This window comes from Mirounga angustirostris, unplaced genomic scaffold (assembly GCF_029215605.1).
Source record: "Mirounga angustirostris isolate CCGP_5_RB_7025 unplaced genomic scaffold, mMirAng1.0.hap1 SCAF_15, whole genome shotgun sequence".
NCBI classification, from domain to species: domain Eukaryota; kingdom Metazoa; phylum Chordata; class Mammalia; order Carnivora; family Phocidae; genus Mirounga; species Mirounga angustirostris.
Window position 1 is genome coordinate 56262082 of NW_026991723.1, and position 27391 is coordinate 56289472.

Genomic DNA, 27391 nt, shown 5'->3' on the forward strand with positions numbered 1-27391 from the left:
TTCCACGATTTGCATTCCTCACACCAAGAGAGAGCCTTGAGATCCTCCTCATTCAACAAGATGGACAAGCTCAATCGAATAAAAATGGTAGACATCCCGCATCCACAGTCTGTTTCAGCACCCAGAGCCCTCTAATGGATACTTTGCTCAGACATTAATGTCTATATAGGGGCCCAGAAATAGCAAGGACAAAATGTGAGGTTTCCTCTGAAAATTGTGCTAAATGACTACATGTTAGTCAGAGTGACTTATATAATATGCCAAGGTCTTTGTAGGGGTTTTTTATGCTCTCGGAGTACAGGTCTCCTTTGCCGAGACATTTACCTATCCCAGAGCAGGGAACAGATGGTAAGGGCAGTTTCAACATGTGAGAGAGAGAACTTTTGCTCAAAGGACCTTTGCCCTAACACTGGACCAGACCTAGAACCAATAACATTTTTAAAACCCCTTGTGGTTATTCATTAAGAGAGGCATTATTAACCCCACTAAAAAATCAGGCTACACTGATGCAAGAACTAAGAGATCCTTCATAAATCTAACAGGTATAGGCAGACTAAATGGAATACATTCACAATAAATCTTGGAAGAAATCATCTACTAACAGCTTCCACTCCCCTCCATATGACACAGCCATATCCATACAAGATCCCCTCCATCCTCAACACACATGTTCATACCTACTTACCATATTCCAAGCACAATGTTACAGCACCATCTCATATAAGCCTCTCAAAAGCCCTGCGAGATAAATACAACTATTATCCCATTTCACAGATGAGGAAACTCATCAAGGTTAAGCCCTCACCTAGTTGATAGAGCCAGCATTTAGACCCAAGTGTTCTGACTCAAGAACTCCCACTCTCAGTCTCTAGGCTACGCGGTCTCCCACAGGATGGCACAGAGCCATTGATAGAAATGTCAAAATGAGGCACATCATCCCATGCAATGGTTCCAACTGACCAGGGTGGATTTACACAACAGAGGCAGAGATGGGTCCTCTTGAAGCTCTGAGTATAATAACTCTGAATACAAGCGGTTTTATTTGCTAAATTAAACCATATCGCCAGCTAAAATTATAGTAACGCAGCAATCACTTTCACTTTCATCTAGTTTATAGTATTTGAAGTTTCCTCCTAAAAAACAAAACACTTTAAGCTTACAAAAATACCTTCTAAAAGATTTCTGAAGAGATGAAATAATTGTAAAGACTCTGCCAATTGATCTCAATGCAGAGATGCGCTTAAACCAAAAATTTTAAGCTCTGGGTCTCAAATCCCTGCAAAATACCACACACACACCCCACATATTTATCACATAAACATCAAACACATACACAAACTACACAAACACCACACACCACAAGCAAACACATTCACACCACACACAGTGCACACCACACACACACACATAACCCACACACCACACACATACCACACACTCCACTCACACACCATAGCGCACTTATTCATTACAAAACAATGCACCATAAATAACACACACATACCACACACATATACATAACATATATATACCCAACACACAAACCACATACCCATTACTTGCACCCACATATACCACAGACACCCATGCCATACAAACCACACACACAACACACACTCAACATATACACACAGGGCGGCTGCGTGGCTCAGTCGTTAAGCGTCTGCCTTCGGCTCAGGTCATGATCCCGGGGTCCTGGGATCGAGCCCCGCAGCAGATACACACAGCACACACACAAACAGTAAAGTTGCAGGTGCTGCCTGTGCTTGTGATACTTATTTGTGGTGTGAGATTATTTATGATGAAATTCGTTTTAAATTTGAAGAGTAGAGCTCTGTAGGGGCAACTGTTTTAAACTTGAGAATAACAATTAAATGACAGATTTAGTTAATTGTTATAGACAAAAATGCAGTTTATATTAGCAAAAAAAAGTATGGGGCTTCAAAAAACATACTTTTTTTTTTAAGATTTTATTTATTTATTTGACAGAGAGAGACACAGCCAGAGAGGGAACACAAGCAGGGGGAGCAGGAGAGGGAGAAGCAGGCTCCCAGCTGAGCAGGGAGCCCAATGTGGGGCTCGATCCCAGGACCCCGGGATCATGACCTGAACCCCGGGATCATGACCTGAACGCCGGGATCATGACCTGAGCCGAAGGCAGACGCTTAACGACTGAGCCACCCAGGCGCCCCTCAAAAAACATACTCTTAAGCCTACTAAATCACTGCAATTTTAAAATCTTGAATCTGCCATTAGAAGGGGAAAGGAAATCTATTTTGCAATCTGGCACATTCTTATTATGAGTTTCTTACTGTGACTCATGCCATAGATGCCTTGTGCAAATGTATAAGAAAATAACCAGACTGATATGTGAGGAGAATTTCAATGATGGGAGAAAAGCTGTTTGGGCGAACCAAGCCCTTCCCAGCCTTTCCAGCCTTCCCAGCCTTGCGGCTGCTCTGACTATACACATCGTGCTAAAAAAAAGAAGAGTAGGGAAGAACTTCATAGGATACCAGTAGGGGGAAAAAATAAGCTTGCCCTATGTCCACCGAAAAACACTCTTAAACCTAATAGCCTCTACTCTAGCTCTTTTCTTCTAATTCAACATCTTATAGCTAAATGCGAGCAGCCCCAACTGCTTGAACTGCCTTCAAGCTTAAAGCTGGGGAGAGCAAATGAAGGTGAAGCAAAAGAAGGAAGTTGAGGAAATTAGTTAATGGGAGATTAGGCTGAGTGGCTTCCTCCCTGAGCGGGATTCTCAAGGGAGGGGTGGCAGAGAAGAGGGAGTGAAGAGCATAGGGCTGAGGAAAGTGCGAAGATGCACATATCTCAGAAGTTCTTGAATAATTCTTTTTTTTTTAATTTTATTATATTTAAATTGAGTTAATTAACATATAGTGTACCATTAGATTCAGAGGTAGAGTTCAGTTATTCATCCACTGCATATAGTTCTTGCTTACTTCTTGACATAGTATGTGCTAAATAAGTTTATTAAGTCCACTTTGTATATTGCCTTAGTGAGTTTGGTTTCCGTTGCAATTTGGGGTTATCCCTGACCATGTTACTATCTCACCCCATTACTTATTGCATTGTGTTTAAGTTTCAGGGGGCAAAACTGTCAAGAATTTTTATCTTTTCTTATTTACTAAGATAGAAGAAATCAGGTGTGTGTTTTTATATAAATGTTGATTAAGATCAGTCTTTAAGGAAGGTCTTAGAAGTTTACTGTGATCATTTACAACAACAATGTTTGAGCCATTCATTAATCTTCTTAATAAAAACCACTATTAAAATAATATAATTTGTTTAAACAATATTTCATAAGTGTTAGAGACAGTAAATTAACAAAGGGTTTATTGTGTGCTACAGGAAAGGAAGAGATTTTTTAGTACTAGGAAAATTCTTATCTTCTCCTTGGGTGTCAGAAGCTGCAGAACAGTTAGTTCAACCAAAGCAAATGCATTTGTCTTGGAGACTTTTCTTGAACATTCAAAATTTAGCTAACAAGTATTTTACTGATAAGTTGACTTCTGTTCTTAAAGTAAAAATACATATTTCTGTTCTTATAATGTTTTCTTTCTAAAGAAGGATTTATGTGATTTTCTTCCATACCCCAGTTGACATAATTTGAAAATAACACATTTTCATGGTACAGATAATTTCCATGCTCTAATAATCCATTACAGAGCATTAAACTTAGGGAACAATTTCCTTCATTTAACAAAATATATATCTGCCTGAAGTACCTGGCTGGCTCAGTCAGTGGAGCTTGCGACTCTTTATCTTGGGGTTGTGGGTTCAAGCTCCACACTGGGTATATAAATTACTTAAATATAAAAATCTTTAAAATAGGGGCACCCGGGTGGCTCAGTTGGTTAAGCATCCGCCTTCAGCTGAGGTCATGATCTCAGGGTCCTGGGATGGAGCCCCACAGGAAGCTCAGCAGGGAGCCTGCTTCTCCCTCAGCCTGCTGCTCCCAGTGCTTGTACCCTCTCTCTCTGTCAAATAAATAAAATTTTTTAAAAAATCTTTAATACATACACACACGCCTGAATAGAAAATCAGAGAATAAGAAATTAAGGCCCTTATAAATACAGATATAAGTTTTAGGATCAAGAGAGATCAAGATCAAGACAATATTACAGCTATTATTTAACAGTTCCTTGAATATTCTGGCAAATGGGGATAGTGAGAAGGCAATAAAAAGAAACAAGTATAACTATCAGCAAGGAGAAAGAATTATCACATGAAAGTCTATCTAAAAACTTCAGGATATCAACTAATCAGAACTCATCAGAATATTCATTAAGGGGCTAGTTATGAAATAAATTACCCAAATTACTAACTTTCCTATATGTTAGCAAAAAGTCAAAAATGTGATGAAAAATTTAAATCCCACTCCAACAGCAAAAGGATCTCTTTACATATGAAGAATCATCACTATGAATAAACTTAAGAAATGTGGAGGATATACATTGAGAGAAAATTACAAAACTATGCTGTAAGACATAAAGGAAGATTTCAATCAGTTTCCAGGAAAGCTCAAGAGCTGTACAACTGAAGTCCATCCAGGCCCACTGAGACCCCACTTAAGGCCAAAACCAGTGACTCTGTGATACTCAAACTTGGAGAACGGGGCTTGTTTCAGGATCCTAGTCATCTGGACAATAGGGACTATGCCAAAATGATCCATTTGTCCATGTTTTAGTGGTAATCAGACTTCACACACACACCCACACACCCCAGTGGAGGTGAACTGTTTCCACAGGCTGCCTTCCTGGGGTAGGACTATGTTACTCTATATTAGTGAGAGCAGTGCTTGCCACTATAAAGATAAACCCCATTTTCTCAATAGCAGAAGAAATGGAAACTACTTTCTTGCTTATTAAAAAATTTAATCAACCTGGGATAAGGAGAAAGGACAGGAACCAAGTTGGTGAGGACCCTGCTATCATCAATACAAATAAGAGGACTCCTATTTAATATGAGTTAATCAAATAAACACTGATTTGTTTTATAGACAAAAAAATTAAAAAATTTAAAAACCTAGATTTTTGACCTTAGAGTCAATCTCTTAGACAGAGCAACTTCCAGAAAAGTGTTGATGACTTTCTCCTTGGAAAACTTCTGCCTAGAAATCTGCTGGATACCATATTTTTTTAGATACCATATTAAACAGTTTAAAGAGCCCATCAAAGCCCTGGGAAGCTTATAATAACCAGAGTCACTCTCTAACCAGTATTACGATGAAAATGTACTTAGCTAGGAAAGAATTCTGGATACCTATACTGTGTTATAAAGGCTTTTCAGAATCTACTTCACTTTTCTAACAAAAACAGTGATCATTAAGTGTATGAAACCAATATGCATTTAGTAGGGTTTTGCCTCCTGGTGTACACACACTAAGGGGATCCCACAAGATACCTTCTGCCTAGCATTTTCACCCTACCATGCATGAATCTCTATAATCATGCACATGGATGAAGGCATGAACTCCAGAGTACTCCCGTTTAAATGAAAATATATTCACTGGAAAAGTAATGTATCAGTTAACTCTACCACAAAAATGCTGCTGATGATTACCACAAAACCAAGGAGCATGCAACAAGAATTATTTATTCTCATGTTCATAAATCTGCAGGTCTGCTGGGACAGCTAGCTCAGCCTTATACTGTGGGTGTGTGGGTTGGTTGGGACAGCTCTGCTCCACATGTCATCATTCTTCTGGGACTAGAGAAGAACCAGGATATGTTTATGGCAATGCAGAAGCACAGGAGGGCAAGCCAAAACATGTCAGCATATTTGAAGCCTTTGTTGTCATCATGTTTACTAACATCTCATTGGCCAAAGCAAATCACATGGCCCATCCCAACATCAGTGGGACAGAAAAATATACTTCATCTCTAGCAAGAGGAACCACAAAGTCACCTGACAAAGGTTTGACACCCAGGGAGGGTTGGAGAAATGGGAACAATAATGCAATCTTTCAAAGGTAACATGAACTCAGTATTAACCAATAATACAGTAACATTTCATGGTGCTTGGCCAGCTCAGCCAGTAGAGCATGAGACTCTTGACCTTTGGGTTGTGGGTTCAAGCCCCATACTGGGTGTAGAGATTACTTTAAAATCTTATAAAAAATAATTATACAGTAACATTTCTGTTTTCATACTTATCTAGTCATAAATACAGGACACTAAGGAAATAGAAGGAAGGGGGAAAGTAGGATCTAGAAATGTGTCACATTTCTGGGAGGGAGGAAGGGGTAGGGGAGGTGCCACAGTGGACTTGGAAGAGAAAATAATAAAGCAGAACATACTCATGAATGAAATTCACTGATAAAAATTAAAAAATGAAGAAAAGCAAGATATGACAGTAGGAAAACATAGGTACATGGAGGGTAAAAGAAAATCCCAGAGAAAGACAAGCTTTTTTTTTTTTTTTTTTTAAAGATTTTTATTTATTTATTTGACAGAGAGAGACACAGCGAGAGAAGGAACACAAGCAGGGGGAGTGGGAGAGGGAGAAGCAGGCTCCCCGCAGAGCAGGGAGCCCGATGCGGGACTCGATCCCAGGACCCTGGGATCATGACCTGAGCCGAAGGCAGACGCTTAACCATCTGAGCCACCCAGGCGCCCAAGACAAGCTTTTTTTAAAAAAAACTGCACAGAGAAATGAAACTGTTCAAGCGTAATTTTTTTCTCCTTTTGAAACTGGCATTCCTTGTACGGCCATCCCTAATCTATTACCTCTGGCTTGTGATTTATAATCTGAAAGAGGTTACGATTTATAATCTGTAAGAATCTCTCTACAACAATCCTCTCTATAAGAAAATTAAAAAACTGTGTTTGTGTGTGTACACAGAATTTTTCTTTCAAACCAGGCAGATCAGAAACTTCCTAGAATTTAAAGCTTGAACATAGGGACACAAAACTGAAAATGGTAAGAGTTCACTCATTCTTCCTGAAGATGCTATCTCATGATTACTGCTTCCCAGGTTCTCAGAGTTGCTCTATATTCCTGAACCCCCACCCCCCCAAAACCCCCTATTCACATTTCCTTCAACTCTGTGAACCATCCTTTCATCCTACCAATAAATATATTTTTTGCTTCAATGAGTAAAAATTTATTTCTGTTGCTTTCAATCAAAGAATTGTATCAGGTACAGGTCCCTTTCCCATTTTCTATCCTCCAAGGAAAGGAGAGACAGAGAAAGAAAGAGAGAGAGAGAACAATAAAGATGCCTTAAAGCAAATAACAAGGCATGCCATCATTCAAGAATCCAGTATCTAAAATCATTTCATGAAAATGACTGTTACCATGGCAACCTTTCAGTGTGTATTCAATGACTTTATGTGCATTCATTAACATTTTAATGTAAACCAAACTGTATTGGCTTATTTGGCCTTGATTCCTTTTTAAATATAGATTGTTTTGTCTCATAAAAGTTATCAGAGCTTCTATTCAAGATGGCTGACAAACAAGTAAATTTACTTTACCCCTAAAATCACACTGAAATGACACTGTAAAGGAAAGCCCTCCATGTTTATCTCCCACCACCACCATTCCATACACACACGCATGTACACACACATACACACGCTCATAAAATCCACTAGAATCCCAGCTCCTGTCATTGGAATCTGTTCTGATTATCCAACATGGTCAAAAAGGTTAATAACCCTCCCATTAGCTGATAAATTAAATGCAATCAAGTCAAAATCCTGAGATTTTTTTATTAGACTCTGACAAGTTGAATAGGAAGTTCATCTGGAAAAGTGACAGCCAATAAAATGTTAAAGAACACTGATCAGACAGGCCATGACCATAGAGAAAGTCAAAGTGGGTAGCAGCAAAGTAGCCCAAAGAGCCTGGGGAGATAGAGCCCTAGGGAGTGGTGTGCCTACTTCTCAACCTGCTGAACCACACTCCAGCACTTCCTCATTATCTGCATCCAGGACAAATTCAGCCAGAGCTTTAGGTAGCAAGCAGTTTCCAAGGCCATATGACACCATGAGCACCACGTCACATTCATGTGCTACCTGATTCTGAGTTTCGGCAACTCGCTGACTCAGAGAACAGCTTCATCCTTCCTGAAGAAACCAGTCAGGCAGTCAAAGAAGATAAATAAAAGGAAATAAAGAGGTGAATCCACATACGCTGAGGTCAACAATTGTTTTTACATCTTCAGAGAACTTAGGGAAAATTTTAAAATATAGTGATAAAAAGAAATAGATTTTATACACACACAAGATCCAAAGGACTAAAAGGATGAAGCACAAAGAAAAGTCAACCAAAAACAGCAATCCTTCCAATGCCAGCATCCCACAAAATGCAAGATCTGGAAGGGGTGACACTGGGCAGCAAAGAAATGGGAGGGTGCTGAGTATGAAAAGGATGAAGATTCTACAGTGAAGAAAACAGACGGAAGCCTGTGTCCATTTGTCTTGTCCTCACAGGAGCGTCCAACAAGCTTGGCTACGTGAAATGGACGTAGAGAAGAGAAAGGAGGAGTGGGGAGGAAAAAAAGAAGAAAAAGAGTTACAAAAAGAAATTCTGTAAAGCTATGGTAATGAAAATTAAAGTGTGAGTTCAGTGATAGTTCAACAGAACTGGAATAGGGAGCCCATAACAGACTTGTGTACGTAGTAACATTTAGTTCACCATAAATGTGGCGCTTCGAGTGAATGAGAATGAAGGCTAGTTTAAAATGAGTTGGAGTTAACAAAATAAAAATTGAAAAAATATAGATAGACCCTATGTCACACTGAATCAAAACTTAAATACCAGATATAATGAAGACCTAAAGTAAAAAAAAACAAAGTATAAAAGTACCAAAAGAAAATATGAGAACATATGGATAAGGAAGGCCTACTTAAGCAAAATATGAAATCCAGAAGCAATGAGTTTTTTTAAAAAAGGAATGCATGTTTTGGCCACATAATAATTTTAAACCTCTGTATCATGAGAGATAGCATAAACAAAATTAAAAGGTTAAAAGGTCTAAATTTGTAAAATATTTGCAATGTAAGTAAAAATAAGAGAAAGGCAACTCAATTTTTTTCATGTGCAAAAGAACACTGGCAGAGACCACAGAGACTGTTCAGTATCTCTAATTTTCATTCTGTGCTGCTTCTGTACTAATAAAAATTTTAGTTGGGCATGGATTTGCCCAAAATAAATAAAGGTTATACTTCACAGCCTCCCTTAAAGCTTGGTCACCTGTGGCTTGTGGCTGAATTCTGGCCATGATAATACAAAAAGAAGTGTCATGGAGGAGATTCCAGGAAACTTCTTCAGAGAGTGTATGTGAGTCCTTAATCCCCTTCATCTTTTCCTCCATCCTCCTGCCCAGAACACAGATGCTTCCATCTTGGACTTGAGGTCAAGGTGAGGAGTTGGATTTGAACAGGAAGGAGTTCCCTTTATCCTATGGAAGAAAGTCAAGAATGGTATGTATATAGGTAAGTGGCAGTGAGGGGATGGAAAGTCAAGCAAAATAATGCTTCACAGCCTCAATTTGTTTGATGAAGCAGGAGAAAACCTAGCTAAGAGTAAGGAAAGTGAGAACTTAAGGACAGTGGTATTGACATGACACTATTGTTGAAGACAAAACAGAAGGAACCTGAAAACAGCAATGCCACAGAATGAAAGGAGAGCCCGGCAAGAGTTTAAGCCATAAATGTGTATGGTACCCATCTGCAAGGTTTATTATAAGGTCTACTGATTTTTTCCCCTAGCCTTGATTAGCTAATCTTTTTATTTTTAAGATTTTATTTATTTGAGAGAAGGCGTGCGCATGCACAAGCAATGTGAGAAGCAGAGGGAGAGGGACAAGCAAACTCCGTGCTAAGCATGGAGCCCAACACAGGGCTTGATCTCATGACTCTGAGATCATGATCTGAGCAGAAATCAAGAGTCAGAGCTTAACTGACTAAGCCACCCAGGTGCCCCTGATGAGTTAATGTGAAGATAAGAGCAAAGAAAGCAAACTGAGGCATCAATCCAGGGTTGGGATATAGTACAGTGAGTTTAGTATAGAAGAGAAGTAAAAGGGGTATTTGTGGGAGAATATTTTAGATGAGCAAACATGAGGTTCATGGAGAAGAAAGCAAGCTTAAGATGGGGCTACTAAACTGGGAGGAAGTGGAAGGACCAAGAAATTGAAAATCTAGACAATGGTGAAAAACAGATATAGTGGAAATGAAGCTATGGAAAAGCTGGAGGCTGGAGTCAGGGATCAGGATACTTGAGTTTTACTTGAATATTCTAAAATGAAGACGTTCTAGAAGAAGGCAAGTTTCAGAATATGACCATGCAAAAGACAGGAAAAGTTTAACAGAGTGGTAAAGAGCATGGATGGACTTTGATCCAGGAAGAATTTCTGTTACTAGTTTTATTATTTATCTTCATTTAGCTTTGGTTTCTTCAGCACACCTGTTCATTAGATTGTTGTGAGGATTAAAAGAAATTTTAATTTCTTTGGATTAAAGTGCTTTGTTCAGTGCCCAGCACATACTAAGCTCTCAATAACTGAGTTTAAAAAAAAAAAAAAAAGGAGAAAAAAAACACATACATGCCCTATTATTCTGTTTACCATTAATTAAGATGCACAACACAGGGACAACTGGATGACTCAGTCGGTTAAGCATCTGACTCTTGGTTTCAGCTCAAGTCACGATCTCAGAGCCCTGAGGTCAAGCCTAGCATCCGGCTCCGCGCTCAGCATGGAGTCTGCTTGAGATTCTTTCCCCCTCCTTCTCCCTCCCCCTGTGCTCCTTCCCCCACCACTTGCTTGTGCGCTCATGCACGCACACGCTTGCTCTCTTTCTCAAATAAATAAATAAAATCTTTTTTAAAAAGGAGATTCATAACACATTATTAGGGTGGAAAAATGTAATACCTGTAATATTGATGCTAATTTTGCCTATGGGCAGCAAACATTTCCAAACTGTACACAAATGCCTAATAAGAAACAAGTGAATAATCCAATTATAAGCTCTTCCTTTCCCTTGATTGTAAATGTCTAAGAAAAAAAGAAAATGTCTAAGAAAGTGAATACACACAATAGTGACTAGTATTCCAGCAATTAACAATTAACTAAGTCAGCAATTACAGCAAAAACTCAACTCCATCAACTAAGCCAACATTTTGAAAAGAGGAAAGAAATGTATTTTTTTAAAGATTTTATTTATTTGTCAGAGAAAGAGAGCGCGAGAGAGCACAAGCAGGGGGAGCGGCAGGCAGAGGGAGGAGAAGCAGGCTCCCCACAGAGCAGGGAGCCCGATGAGGGGCTCAATCCCAAGACCCCAGGATCATGACTTGAGCTGAAGGCAGATGCTTAACCGACTAAGCCACCCAGGTATCCCGGAAAGAAATATTTTTAAATAAAAAATTTTTTAAATGAAAAAGAACCTATTTCCAGATAACAAGTAAAAAATCATCGTAAGTAAACAAACCAAAGAGCCAGAGTGCTTAGAGATAGCAGAATTATTCTTGGTAAAGCTGGAAAGGACGTCAGTTACCCAGTGCAGTCAGCATGTTCAATGTCAGAAAGCTTTCCCTACTCCATATGCCCTTATCACTCCTCCCTCACTCTTTAAATTATCACCTGAAGTATGGGAAATGTATACCTGTACATCAAAAGTATTAAATAAACCAATTCAGCAGAAGCCCTGACAGTGCAGTTGGAGAACAAGTATAACCCAGGTCATGGGCTAAAGGAATGACTGCAGACTTGTTATCTGTTACTTATGTTTGAGGGCACATGGTTTGTTCTGTGATATACCAAAATCCATTTTACTCAAATGGCTTTAAACCACACAGCTATAGGGCAATACCCCCTGTTCTCTGCCTGGCACATAGTAGGTACTCTACAAATGTTAAAATCCATTTGTTTATTTATGTAGCCAGTATTTATTAGGTCCCTAATATGTCCCAAACATTATTGTAGACATCAGAAATAGAGCAAACACATTTTTTAAATTTATTTATTTTGCTGTTGTTTGCATTATGAAAGTAATATATGATTATTGCAAAAAGTAAAACAATACAAAGACATACCAAAATTTTCTTTGTGGTCAAATATGGGATCAACTATTTGAAATGTTCCATGAATATATGGAGAATAAAGTGTTTCTTCTCTATTCAAAGGAAATAAGGTCTTTCTCCTATATTCAAGAGTGCATGTGCAGGGGCGCCTGGGTGGCTCAGTCCATTAAGAGGCTACCTTTGGCTCAGGTCATGATCACAGGGTCCTGGGATCGAGCCCTACATCGGGCCCCCTGCTCAGCGGGGAGCCTGCTTCTCCCTCTCCCTCTGCCTGCCACTCCCCCTGCTTGTGCTCTCCATCTCTCTGGCAAGTAAATAAAGAAAATCTTTAAAAAAAAAAAAAAAGAGTGCATGTGCATACATAGGTGTAGGCGCACACACACACAAAGTTAACTTACCACATTGTTCAATTCCCATATGTCCTTACTTATTTTTTTTAACTACTGGAGATGTCCAATTTTGATATGCCCATACTAAAATCTTACTATAATTATTGTATTTATCTCACTAATCAATGAAAATTAATATTAAAGAATCATACAACAATGAATTGAGATGCAAGAGCTAGAGTAATCCCTTTGTTAAGCACCACATGAATCAGAAAAACATTAAATGAATTATTAATAGAATGTCTATAGTTAAATACATTGTGGATTAAATGATAAGACTTTTTTTCTTCAGAAAAATCCTTTTTCTGTTGATGTCAAATTAAATCCCTCAAGCACAGGAACTACGTATCAGATCATTTACCTCTTCTGAGTCATAATTATTCCCGGTGGCTCATTTTTAATGTTGGCTTTTGTATGGTTGAAAATGACTGTGCAATTAGGTAATTCTGTTAAAAGGACAAAAATTAGGTTTTTCTCTCTCAAGAAATGAGAAACTAAAAAGCAATTCCGAAACACTTTTAACTATAATACAAAGTCCTATTAGGCTAGCCCACAAACATGACTGTGAGCCAAGAGCCTACCAGCATTGTTCATCTTTAAAGGTCTTCACTTTTCTTTTGGACAACTCCTCTTCAGGTTTTAAATAAGGAGCAGATAATGTGCAAAATACAATTATTTCATGGGTATAGAATAGCCCCATCCAGAAAGCAATGAGCCATAGAAGGAGATGCCCTGCTGACCATCTTTGCTATTAGTCACATTGGTTTAAAGTCTCACAGGTTTTATGAGGATAGAACAGAAAGAAAACCTTCCCATAAGAAAGAACCCAGAGGGTGGATACTATAATAATGACAAGTGTCCATAATCATACAAAATGTTCACATTTCATACAGGCATAACAAATGAGTTCATCTGCACCTGGCCAAATGACAGGGAGTTTAATCTCGAAGTGGACTATAGCTCCAAACACTTGTGAAGTGAATTCACCTAAAATCTTCACTTACCAGATTATTGTCCCACTTAAAAATTTAATAGTTTATTAATTAATGTAGAAACTACTGCTGCAAGCTCTCATCTTTAGAAGAGGGACTGTTATTTTTCTTGATATTCTTCTGCATTCAAAATAACTTGTTTTGTCAAGGACGTGTTATTTGGTCGTAGGGTATATTTGGCATCTACCAAAATTAATCTTTTCTTAAGACTGTTCTTTGTTGTATAGTTCCTTATGTCATCAAACAAACAAGAATCTCTATGAATAGACTGAATCAAGTCCACCATTAGGTTTCCTTTGAAAACAACTCTTTGCCATAATCATCATAGTTATTTAGTGACCTTCTACCAAGTGCTCTACCCTCATTACTTCATGTAACCCTGCAGCGCAGATGGTATCTCAGCTACTTTTATGAAGGGGACTAAAGAAAGAATAACAAAACATGTCCCAGCCATGTGAGTTACTGCCTTCACCTCAGCCAGGCTTGGTCATTCTCAACTTGCCTGCTAACACACCTTGACTGAAATTCAAGGCTCCGGAACCAGGTTAAGGGAGATGTTATGTGTGGATACAGGAGGAGGCACCTGGGTGTGAGGGAAGAGCTCTGTCTTCTGACTCTCCAATCCCCCACCCCCACCTTAATCTGTGTCAGGACCACGCTGAGTTGTAGATTCCTCAAGCAAAGTGAAACTAAAGCCACCTACCCCATGGCCTCCCTGCCAAGGCTGGGGGCTGGCACAAACGGAGCTGTAGTACAGTTTATTTAGTGCCTCTATGCCCAGCAGACCATATTACCTAGGCCCCAGCACGAGTGGGGAAAAAAATCTCATCTTGAAGGGACCAGTTTCTATTTCTCATGGCAAACCCAGCATGGGAATTCCTTTTGTCCCGAAGACCTCCCTGTCCACACTACTCACCAACATGCCTGGGCAAGCCTGATGCTCTCTATGCCCATCTCCCTTTCACCAATGAGTTCCCATCTCTTTCTCAAAAAGTAGATGCCCCTCTGGTGTTCCTGCCACCACCAGTAACTGAAAAACAAACTAGAACACTGTGCTCAGCAGGTCAGCCAGACTCCTGGAAATGCACACTGGAGTTTCAAAAAGATGAAGATTTCCTGGAGGATTTTGTGGTGTTTTGGAGAGTCCCTCTGGGCAGATCACACACTGTGACAAATTCTTTCCAAATTATGATAATTCAACCACACCTTCTACAAAGAACTGACTTTTCACACTTAACCATCGGTGGTAGCTGCCCATGTTCATTTTCCCCCAAATCTTGAAGAGAGTTTGGGATTATGATACCAAGACAAATGCATGGTTTTCTGAACACTGCTCCTATTCCGCTCCTATTCCATGGTGCCTGTGAACTGACAAGCAGGCACAGACAGGAGATAAGGGAACACTACTGATGGTTACACTGGCATTGGAAGCCGTTTGGCACATCCAGCCCAAGGAATGCATCCCACCCCTCCCACCCCCCACAGGTGTCAGAGGGAAAAAAAAACAAATAGTTGGACAAGAAGTAGAAATGTCACACTGTAGTCTAAATTGCATGGCCTTCTGTTAGCAGTTTTATGCTTTGCCCTTGAAATTCTTTTCTTTAATCACAGATTCTCATTATAGGGAAGGAGACATTGGGTGGGAAGGAAGAAAGAGAAACTTCATATAAAAAAATTACCTCATCAGGTAATGCTTAAAAATCTTTTAACTAGAAGGCGCCTGGGTGGCTCAGTTGGTTAAGCGACTGCCTTCAGCTCAGGTCATGATCCCAGAGTCCTGGGATCGAGTCCCGCATCGGGCTCCCTGCTCTGCGGGGAGCCTGCTTCTCCCTCTCCCACTCCCCCTGCTTGTGTTCCCTCTCTCGCTGTGTCTCTCTCTGTCAAATAAATTTTAAAAATTTAAAAAAAATAAAAAAAAATCTTTTAACTAGATATTCACATGAAAAAAAGGGGGGGGGGGGCGCCTGGGTGGCTCAGTCGTTAAGCGTCTGCCTTGGGCTCAGGTCATGATCCCCGGGTCCTGGGATCGAGCCCCACATCGGGCTCCCTGCTCAGCAGAAGCCTGCTTCTCCCTCTCCCACTCCCCCTGCTTGTGTTCCCTCTCTAGCTGTCTCTCTCTGTCAAATAAATAAATAAAATCTTTAAAAAAAGGAAAAAAATAAATGAATCTAGACACAGACTTACACTTTCCAAAAAAATTAATTCAGAGCAGATCATAGACCTAAATGTAAAATACAAAACTATAAAACACCTAGAAGACAACATGAGATAAAATCTAGGTGACCTTGGGTTTGGTGATGACTTTACAACACCAAAGGCATAATCCATGAAAAAAAAAATAAGCTGTACTTCATTAAAACTAAAAATCCTTTAACTGGGGACAAAATGTTTTGTTGTACAAATGAAGTTGAAATGTGAATTCCTATCTTAAAAAGATAATGTTGAAGTTTAAAATCATACTAAATAGGAGAGCCTGGGTGGCTCAGTTGGTTAAGCATCTGACTCTTGGTCTCAGCTCAGGTCTTGATCTCAGGGTCATGAGTTCAAGCACGCTGGGTCCCATGCTGGGCATGGAGACTACTTAAAAAAATAATAATAAAAAAAATCATACTAAATATAAAAGACTAATGGGGGCACCTGGCTGGTTCAGTTGGTAGAGCATGTGACTCTTGATCTCGGCATCATGAGTTTGAGCCCCATGCTGGGTGTACGGATTACTTAAAAATAAAAAAATCTCGGGCGCCTGGGTGGCTCAGTTGGTTAAGTGACTGCCTTCGGCTCAGGTCATGATCCCGGAGTCCTGGGATCGAGTCCCGCATCGGGCTCCCGGCTCAGCGGGGAGCCTGCTTCTCCCTCTGACCCTATCCCCTCTCATGCTGTTTCTCTCTCTCTCTCTCTCTCTCTCTCTCAAATAAATAAATAAATACTTTTTTAAAAAATCATTTAAAAAATAAATAAATAAATAAATCTCCTAAAAAAATTTTTAAATAAATAAGATAAAATACTAATGGCAGATCCTTGCTCGGATCTTACTGTTTCATGGTTGTGGTGCAGGTAAGGCGAAAAGAAATGAGAACACCCTAACACAATTACTCATTTATAAGAAGACAGGAAGAAAAAATATTTGTGAAACATACAAGGAACAAAAACTTATCCTAGGGGGCGCCTGGGTGGCTCAGTCGTTAAGCGTCTGCCTTCAGCTCAGGTCATGATCCCAGCGTCCTGGGATCAAGCCCGACATCGAGCCCCGCATCGAGCCCCGCATCGAGCCCCGCATCGGGCTCCCTGCTCTGCGGGAAGCCTGCTTCTCCCTCTCCCACTCCCCCTGCTTGTGTTCCCTCTCTCGCTGTGTCTCTCTGTCAAATAAATAAATAAAATCTTTAAAAAAAAAAAAACTTATCCTACATATAACATGCTATTTCCACTTTACCATCTTGAACATATGCCTTCTCTGAGAGACACAATGATGGTTCAGGTGTTGAAATTAGATTAAATATTTCCTTGTTATCAACAGCCAAGGTCATCTCCGTAAGTCTCAGGTCCAACCCAGCATTCAGTTCACAGTCTTATATATTTTTGCCATTTAAAAAATTCAATTAATAAAAAGAAAAGAGATGTTTTAATATTAATGTATATGAACTCAGTATTTGACTCAAAAAATTTAGGAAAAAAATAAAGAGAAAAGAAATAAAGCAAAAACAAATTATAAAGAGAATCATGAAAGTAACAAATCCAAGAATTACTTTTTGAAAAATAACACTTAATAATAAATATAAGGAAACATCTAGCAAATGTAATTAAGAAAAGAAATACACAATGCAAAACATGAGAAATGGAATTAAGAACAGAAATCAAAATTAAAAAAAAAAAAAAGTGAAGTATGTAACCTTTGCTCACATTTATCAAAAACCATTAAAGAGATCTAGTTCCTATCCAGAGAGAAAACCGTTCTCCAAATTCCCTTCCTCTGGTCCGCAGTTTTCCAGACCACTCCAAAGCTCCCACTTCCCAAATACCTCAAAGTCTTCCCCAAATGTTTACCTCATGTATCTTTTTTCATATTTCTCCTCCCTCCCTCTTTACCATGTAGGGTTATCATGTAGAAGTCAGATCACCTTTCCCATTACTTGAATTCTCTACCACAAAGGATATTCCAGGAACTGATCCAGCATTCTAACCATTCTCCCCCCATGATTTGCAGGTCTCATTTGCTCTCCCCTCTTCTCCTGATACTTCATATCAGAAGTCTGGGTTCCAGGACACAAAGCTTTCACACATGAATCAATCTATAGAACTCACCCCCATCCCATCCATCAAAAATGTTTCCTGGAGTCCAAGCAACATTGAAAGAGTAGCCCTCAGGAGCACCTGGGTGGCTCAGTTGGTTAAGCGTCTGCCTTTGGCTCAGGTCATGATCCCAGGGTGCTGGGATCGAGCCCCATGTCGGGCACCCCCTCCCCACTTGTGCTCTCCCTCTCGCAATCTTTTTCTCGAATAAATAAATAAAATCTTAAAAAAAAAAAAAAAAGAAAAAGAGTAGCCAAGAGGTTCATTCCAAGAACTCAAGGATGGTTCAATATTGGAATTTAATAGAACATGCCACATCAACATAACACTCAAGAGAAATTATGGGACCTCAGAGGCCGCTGAAAGACATTTATAAATACAATTAAGAAGTTGCTAGGACAACAATTTTGAACAAAATGTAGTTGACGTTTCCATAAAAGAGAGATTAAGGTTGGGGGCAAACAGAAAATCTACTTTTCTAGATCTAGTAACAGAGAAATCAAATCCAAAACTTGAATTACCTTCATTTGTGTCATCCTCAGGTCCAACTGAACCTGCTACAGCTTGGAATTTGGCCTTGCAGGATGTCTTTCTGCCTCTAAAGGGCTGGAGAACTGATTTGACTTACTAAAATTATTAGCCATTTTTTGTTTTATCAGCTATTAATATAGGTAACTGAATGTTAATTGCATTCCCTTGTGATCTATTACTTTAAAAAATAAAATCTGGGGTTTTTTTCACATTCCCAAATATATATTCACCGTGGCTAATTAGAAATCTGCACAATATAACAAAATTTAAATTACCTACCTTCTCACCATCCAAAGCCAACCACTAATTAACATTTTAGTATATTTTCTCCAAGCATGAATTTGGGAATATAAACACTCTTGGTGTTTAATAAGGACATAAGTTTGTCACTGGTGTTATAACAATAATTTCTGTGTCCCAAACCCCTCAATGGGACATCAGAGGCTACTAGATTAAAGAGTGTTAACAAATTCTCAGGGCAAAAGATTAAACACTTACCTGACCAAAGCACCAACAGCATTAGATGCCCTCCCATGGTAGTAGAGTGACTTTCTGTGTGTGGTTTTGAAAAAAAAAAAAAAAAAAAAAGCCCTACCAGATGGTTCAAAATAATCAGGGCCTACAGAATGCACATGCATGTGCATGTGTGCTCATATGTGCGTGCGTGCACACACACACACTCATCAGTTGAGAACCTCTGCCCTAGGAAATTCATGGATAATTGATTTGTTGAAAATGTTTGGAGAAAAAAGAAAATGTCTGGAGAGAGGGTCCATAGCTCTCACCAAATTCTCTGAATCTGTGACTCCTTCAAAATGTCAGAAGTCCCGGGGCACCTGGGTGGCTCAGTTGGTTAAGCAACTGCCTTCGGCTCCGGTCATGATCCGGCTCCTTGCTCGACAGGGAGTCTGCTTCTCCCTCTCCCTCTACCTGCTATTCTGCCTGCTCGTGTTCTCTCTCTCTCTAATAAATAAATAAAAAATCTTAAAAAAAAATGTCAAAAGTCCTGGCTTGTAAAATTCTTTCCAATTCTAATATTCTGGCACTATTTGAGGCTGGGGCATTTATTCTGCCTGCTTAGAAGACAAAAGTCTTAGAAGAGCTGGAGGACAGAAGTGAAGCTGGGTTCTTCTATCACAAGGAGGTTTTGAGGAAAGCCGACCCATGGAAAATGCACACATACCCCTTTACCGTCTCTGTGTATCATTTGTCTTGCTTTGACAGGGCTTCCTCTAATATCAAACCATCAAAGACTTGATAACTATGACAATGTAAAAATAACACCACTTTTCAAGGATAGGCCCAGAAGTGTCTGCTCCCAGGGCTACTCCCAGTTATACTTGTGATGAGAGCAAGAGTTACTAATCTTGGGGTCAAATTAAGGAACGAGAGGAAATGAACTATCATATTTTCAAGGCCTACCATGCATTTGACATGCTTCAAGACCCTCATCTGATAAATTTCAGACTCAGGTCTCAACCCTGGCTCTAACTAATTATAGAGTCTAACCTCAGAGCCAAACAGCCTCCCCTTAACAATCATGTATGTTTTGTATTCTTACCTATACCCTGGTTTTCTCTCAAACTTCTATCTTGATTAGGACATCAGTTAAACACACATCAGCCTTATTTAAAAAAAAAAAAACTTACATATTTTATTGTGAAGCATTGATTTTGAAACATAGAATGTGAAACTAAGCTTTGGATTAGAAAACAGATTAAGAATTTCTTGTTCAAATGCTGCCATCTGGCGGCCAAAGACAGTAACCCAAAAAATAGACCTCCCCTTGAAAAGATATGGAAAACCCCAATAGCCCTAATCACCTGGTTTGCTAGCAAACATTAAAATCTGGAATGTTATGTAGGAAAATATTATCTAGAACATTATATGAGAAGATACTAACATGTTTATGTTCCCCTAATTCTGATCCATATGAAATACTTTGTCCATAAACAATGGCAATAAGAGGTTTATTAAAGTGTTTCTAAAAGCCAAAGATGTAGCCTCACCAGACACACTTGACAGTTAAATTCAGCTGCAACAGAGAGAGTGCTGTTTTCTTCATGCTTTCAATGAAACATGAGGTTTCATTCACTCAACAAAATTTTATTGGGATCCTATTATGTTCCAGGTACACTGAATTTCACTGAGTACTCGATGGAGAACCAAAAAACAGCATCTGTTCTAGAGAACTTCATGGTCTGGTGAAAAAAATGGTCCCCGGCCTGTAAGGTTTGGCATCTGTACAGTACCTGGGCCTCAACCTCAGAGATGAGTATGGGCCAGAAGCTCCTGCCTGCAGGGTGCGCCTTTTTCTCATTCACGTTATCGGGACCTACTGTCTATCAGCTTCTCAGACAGATAATTCAGATAGGTATACCTAGTAGGGTCTCTTCCCTAACGCCTGACCAGCCAGAGGGACCACATTTTAGTATTTGACCTATTTCCTACCCTCTCTCTGTCATGAACATTTTCTCTTTTCTGGGTTCTTGAAAGCAAAAATTAGTTTCTGTTCCCTAGTCACTCCAGGTATTTAGTAACCCAGAGAATATTTGTGATACTGGAATTACTGTCCATAGTAGGTAAGAATCCAGCTGCTCAACTGGCTTTTCAGGCATCCTTCAAAGTCCTCTCCTCTGCCCTGGCTCTGACCTCCTATCTCCAGAACCCAGCTAAGGACAGAGCAGCAAAGGTTGATGGTCTACTGGTGAACCACAACATGGAGGTGCCCTAGGACCCTGGCAACTCCAACCAGCATTTTAAGAGTATATCCTATAGTTTCTGGGGAAATTTCTGCAAAAGGTCCTTGGCCAGTAACTAATCATTAAATTTGAAAATATGATCCAGTTTTTCTTCCAATCAAGGCAAACAATACAAGTCAGTAGTGGGGGCAGTGGATTGTGTCAACTTTTCAACTTGTAGCTGCCTTAAGTCCAGGACAGTTTGCCTCCTTTTCAGTCTTAGATCCCATGGTGACAGTGTAGGGCCAAAGGAGCTCCCAGCCTATGGGAATGATGTGTGCAGTCCACATGAGCAGTAAACAACTATTGTTTTGCAAACTGCTCCTCCCTCTTCCGTGAAATTCTAGTGTGGCCCTCCACCCCTCATCTCAAGATGGTCCTGTTACTTGAGATGGCCAGAGTATGCCATCCACCGAAGAGACACAGTGATTAGAGATGATTATGTGACCGAAGCAAAGAAGTCAGGGTGCTTTCTCTGCTTTGGCAGAAATGTGGAAGGGTTGGGCGCCTGGGTGGCTCAGTTGGTTAAGCGACTGCCTTCAGCTCAGGTCATGATCCCAGGGTCCTGGGATCGAGTCCCGCATCGGGCTCCCTGCTCTGCGGGGAGCCTGCTTCTTCCTCTCCCACTCCCCCTGCTTGTGTTCCCTCTCTCGCTGTGTGTGTTAAATGGTATCATTTAAACCCCTAGATTCAGCTATGCCCTTTGCCTCCCGCATGGGTCCAGAATCAGCATGAAGTGGGATAAATGAAGACTTCTTTAAAAACTTACTTTACAGGTTAATGCATGAGTGCAAAGAATTTCTTGCACTATTTAGAAAGCTCATCTGCCAATTTAGTCTGAAGGGGGAAAAAAAAGACCTTGAGGACAGAGCAATGGGAGCTAATCAGCTGATGGCTGAGGACTCAAATCTTAACAGGGAGGGACTTTAAATATAACCTAATCCAAGGCCCTGGTTTTAAATATGAAAAACCAAGACTGGAAGGGGGAAAGGGCTTGCTTAAGAGAATATTCACTAAGGCTTTACAGATCATATGGGGTTAGAGTTTGGCAGAGGAGACTAGGATTGAGTGCTGGACCACCCCAGTGCCTGGCCCTTTCATGTTCATGCTTGTTTAATCCTCAGTCAACCTGGGAGGTACATATTTTAGTTCCATTTGACAGATGATGAAATTGAGGCCAGAGAGGTTAAATGACTACCCTAGTGCCACACAGCTAACATGGAACAGAGCTGAACTTCCAATATAAGCCTAAGGTGATTTTTTTTTCTACTCTACATTTACATGAAAAAAATATTATGAGGCAGGACAGAAGCAAGTGGGACTTAGGAGAGCAGCTGATCCTTATTCTCAAATAAGATGGCAGTGTCTACAGCCCCTGGCTGGCTCAATCGGTAGAGCATGGGACTCTTTATCTTGGGGTCATGAGTTCGAGTCCCATGTTGGGGGCAGAGTTTACTTAAATTTTTTTTAAAAAGCTGCCATTGCGGGCGCCTGGGTGGCTCAGTTGGTTAAGCGACTGCTTTCGGCTCGGGTCATGATCCTGGAGTCCCTGGATCGAGTCCCGCATTGGGCTCCCTGCTCTGCAGGGAGTCTGCTTCTCCCTCTGACCCTCCCCCCTCTCATGTGCTCTCTCTCTCTCATTCTGTCTCAAATAAATAAATAAAATCTTTGAAAAAAAAAAAAAAAGCTGCCATTGTCTAAGAGGATCTGGGAAGAGTCGAGAAGAGGATTGCAATAAAGGCCAAGATCTGGTTTAAATTGCTAAATGAGCCCCTTAAATCTTCAAGTCCCAGCTGCCTTCTAAAAATTGAGGAAGTTGAAATAGATGGTCTCAAAATAAATTTATAAAATGGAACAGACAAAAGGAGTTGAGTAGTGAATGGCCCAGAATCCTAGAGGTCTAAACTCCTAAACTCCTTTCCCACTATTCCACAGTCTGGCCATTCCCTTCCCTGAAGTTTGGGTAGAGAGCAGCTGCTGACAAGGGAACACTCAGGCACTTGAATGTGTCTGATTTAATGAGTCATTCAACAATGGCCTACATAATGCTAATAATGCATCAGAGCACTAATCATCAGTAGACTCTAAAACCCAAAACCCATTCCTTGATGGTAGAGTTTGTTTGCTAAAAAAAATTAAAATAAAATAAATGAAAAGACATAGAGTAGATTACTCTAGTTCAGAGAGTCTAATGGAATTTGAGAACCCTTTTCTCCAGCTCTGACTTAAGATCTGTAATAAACTATTTAAGGTCTACTCTTCATGCTCTCATATAAAGCATTCACTTGCTCAGTTTCAGGTTCCAGTTCATCTCTGTCATCATATCTACCTTCTCTTTAAGCAACAAAAGAACTCGATTATAAATTTGGCTTCTTGGCTAGAGTTGAAGTAACCACCCATATTTAACCATTGTATTTTAATAAAACTGCTGCCTGGCCTGGATATGATGGGGCTTAGGCAGAAGAGGATAGTCCCTAATTGGAGGAAATACAACTTGGAGTCACAAATATGAGTTATATGAATTTGTTCTATTTTTTCATGCCAGTATGCCCAGTACCTAGAGAAGACTCCATCCAATTGTAACACAATAATAAATCTGGGATAAACAGGCAAAGATCGTTTTTTCTAGTGATAATGTAATAATAGTCCACCTGGGAGAGAGGGTGCCATGGGGTCTATATACCTCAATATTTCAGACCCTTTTTCTGGCCCCCAAAATCATTATTCACATTTGCTCATCCAAAAATTCTATTATTCAAGGTCAGAGTAGCCTGGCTGAACAAAAAATGTTGAAATGGTCCAAATTTCCCTTCATTATATCTCACATATTACACTGTGATATAGTTTTTCCTTGGTTGCAGTTTCTTATCAAATATTCTCATTTTGATTTTAATATCAATATGCTAAACTATATAGCATTGTTGATTAGGTAAAAAATTAAATTGAATGTTTTTGCAGTATCTATTTTTAAAAAGTTCACTGGGTACCTTATCTGAAGTTTAATGTTCTGCAATTCTCAAGGACATTGGCTGAGGCCTCAGTGAAATCTCTGCCTTAGTCAGAGATTACTTATGGAGTCCAGCACAGTTTGGACTGTTAACATACTGTACCCAAGAGGTATTGCCACTCCCACTATCCTGGGATACATTCATGATATAGCTGATCTATTTATGCAGATGACTGGTTTTAGTAGTGTAGATTCACTGCCTTTTAGATGGCTCATGGTAAGTCTGTCAGTCAGGGTTCCTAAACCCCTCAGACCTGCTGAGGATTTCTCTATTTCCCAAGATTCCTGTCTCCATGTGATGGCTAAACTGGAGCCAGAAGCCAGAAGCCCCCAGGATGTGCACATGCCAAAGGGTTGAGGGAGGAGCATGAGATCAAAGGAGAGCATCCCAGGGACATCCTAGAGATGAGGTCTCTCCCCTAGACCTCCATAGTGATCCCAGACACCTCCTAAAATCCCAGATGCATAGTGATGACCTTTTTCTCCATAGCAGAGTTTCTTAAGTTGGGGTCCACAGACCCCCAGGGAGTCTATGGAAGCACTTTAAGGGTACATAAGATGTGTATATATATTTTGGGGAGTGAACTTCATGGCCTTCATCATATTTTTAACCTAATCTATGGAAGAATCTTCAGAGCTCTGTGGAAATCTTCAAGTTATAGTTACTGGGATAGAGAGAAGCAGTTAGGTCAATTCTGACACAGCTCAGCCCTGAATCTCTGATATCCAGCCATATGCAGTATATGTGACTAACTACCAGATTCCAGGCTCCAGAAAACATCCCTGAGGCTGCAAGGACTCAGTGACCATCTCAACTATGGTCTGGTCCCTGAAAGGACCATTTGTACCTGGATATCTCAGAGATAGAACCAGAAGAGGAAAAATATATATGCTCTGAGCCTAAGGTTAGCTGAGTTCATCACAGACCCCAGGCCACGCCTCTGAGACTGCCCTCTGAACAGAAGGAGGAGATGGGAATCATTGAAGACGGACAGTCATCAGCTCTAGGCCTTGCCCCTAAAAGCATGGGGCCCGAGGGCCTCCCCCCAATCCCTGTAGAAACAAAGCACCAGTCCCTATAACCAGTCATTCTCCCTTATCTAATGCCCAAGGTCTCCCTGGATCCTGAAATAAAACTGACCCTGCAAAGGGAAGGAAGGCCTGCAACTAGCCCAGAAAGCCAACCAGAAAATGGTGTGTATATCCTCACAGGACAGAGTCTAATCCAGGAGTTTCAGAAATGCAAGGTGCTTTGAAGCCCAGATTTCATTTATATTATGGTTCTCAAACTTTAGTATGAATAAGTCATCCTGAGTGTTTTTGCTGTTGGTTTCTTGTTTTGTTTTGTTTCATTTTGACAGAGAGAGAGAGTGTGCTCGAGCAGGGGGAGGGGCAGAGGGAGAGGGAGAGAGAGACTCCCAAGCAGGTTCCACGCTCAGCGCAGAGCCCAACTTGGGGCTCGATCTCACAACCCTGAGATCATGACCCAAGAGAAAATCAAGAGTCAGCCAACTGAGCCACCCAGGCACCCAATGAATGTTTGTTTTATAGATTCCTATAATCGTGATTCAGTAGTTCTGGGGTAGAGCCCAGATATTTCCAGGTTGTAAAATGGAACTAGCAATTCTGATCTCAGGCAACCATGGAGTGTACCTTTAGAAAGTATCTAGGGTTTCTAGGGGCTTTAAGGCATCAGATGTGGAAAAGGGGCTTTAAAGGAACTTACAGTCCTCAGATAAATCATTGAAATGCCATGGAGAGCTTCTGGCCAGCACAGGCCAAAGGCCCCTGGGGGGGGGTCTATGGCTCCTACTGGTTAGTAATACATTTATATTCTTCAACTAATAGGAAAAATGAATTTGATGCACCAGAACCAAGACCAACTTTGAAGCCCAGCAACTTTTATAGATTATTAAATTTTTATCCTTTAAAGGGTCATAACAATGGTACCTACCCCATAGAATTACATACAGTGAGAAGTAAATGAGATAATTTGAACAAAGTGTTTAGCATAATGCCCAGACACACAGGAGTTGAGTGTTAGCTGCTGTAATCATTAATTACTGCTAATTATGACTATATCCATGCTCACCAAGAAACCACTGTAGCATCCTGTTTGTGAAAGACTGAGGTCAAATGTGGTCTCTATGGACTGAGGTATTCTCCAGAGAGAAGTTATTATTAAGGGTATTTTTTTTTTTAACTCAAGAGCAAAAAGAGTCCAATCCTCAAATAGATCACGAATATAATCAAAAACATTTTAGATTTCCCTTTACCTTCAGTTCTGACATTATCCAAAAATCAACTTGCTCCAACAGTACCATCCAAATTTGGTGAAAAATGAAGCTATGGGGTTCTGTGCAACTTTTCAGTCAACAGCGACCTCTGCATGCATGAGAACTAAATCTGTGACTATTACCTGAACTGCCAACAGTTTTCAACTACCTAAGAGAGCTGCCCCCAACAAATAAACTTTATTTTCAGACGAAAGATCCAAGCAGACCAGCAAGAAGACTTGACAACCAAACCGTGATGAACATTTGGCCAAGTATTTCCTCACCAGCCAGGAACCCCTAATATTAGAAAACTCCATCTCTCCACCCCCTCGTCTAGCCTGTTTGCTTAAAATGAATAAGAACTGGTGAGACACATTTCCTGAGAAGGAAGCATGGGTGGTTTTGGATAGAAAGGAATGAAAGGGAGAGAAGCAACTAAGTTTCTCCATGAAGAAAGGAAAGAGAAAGAATATTACAGAAGAGATTAAGATCAGAAAACAAGACCAATTAGGGCCTTCAGGATAAATATGAGACCTCTCTAGCTGCTCTGATGAAGAGTAGTACCACAGGTCTCGGGGGAGAAAGGATTAAATGTATGGACAGAAATATATAGCCCACCCTCTTCCATATCTTGCATTAGGTCAGTTTGAACATGGCTTTGCCCCCCATCAGTCAGACCTGACATGGATCCTGGAGCCTGGGGATCAGGCCTATCCCAGCCACCATCACCGGAGGACACATCCATGACAAACCCAAATTCCTAATTCCTAAACTACTTCAAGTCACCCCATATTGTAGCCACTCAGGAACAGAAGAAGCTTTGTTTAAAAAAAAAAAAAAAAAAACTGCATGTTTTAATTCAAGAAATAAAAGTTCACAGGCAATCCAGGACAGGTGCCAGGAATTTGCTCTACACAATCAGCCACACCTGCTGCAAAGGTTCAGGCTCCGTGGAATCACTGTGGCCAGTGCCTCCTGAGATGCTCTTTCAGCTGGGGAATGGAAGGCAGCGACTCCTGGCACTCGTGACAACGCAGGGGCAGCCTCAAGAGCTCAGGCATCCCATCTCGGACACTCACTGTGCCAGCGTCCTGTACCATCTCTATCACAGCTG

General features: G+C 40.3%; 1 protein-coding gene across 4 annotated transcripts in view; it reads right to left on the reverse strand.

The window, feature by feature from the left end:
- APTX (aprataxin) overlaps positions 1–27391 on the reverse strand; it is a 76822-nt gene that overhangs the window by 13874 nt on the left and 35557 nt on the right. For 2 of the 4 annotated variants that reach the window (XM_064579384.1, XM_064579378.1), the window contains exon 10: positions 17984–27388. The exons of 1 other annotated variant lie outside the window; for it this stretch is intronic. In XM_064579384.1, the coding sequence (XP_064435454.1) occupies positions 27234–27388 (155 nt within the window). In that variant the 3' untranslated portion in view covers positions 17984–27233. Of the gene's footprint in view, positions 1–2108; positions 9434–17983; positions 27389–27391 lie in introns of those variants that run through there. One more of the 4 variants, XM_064579379.1, reaches the window with a different exon arrangement.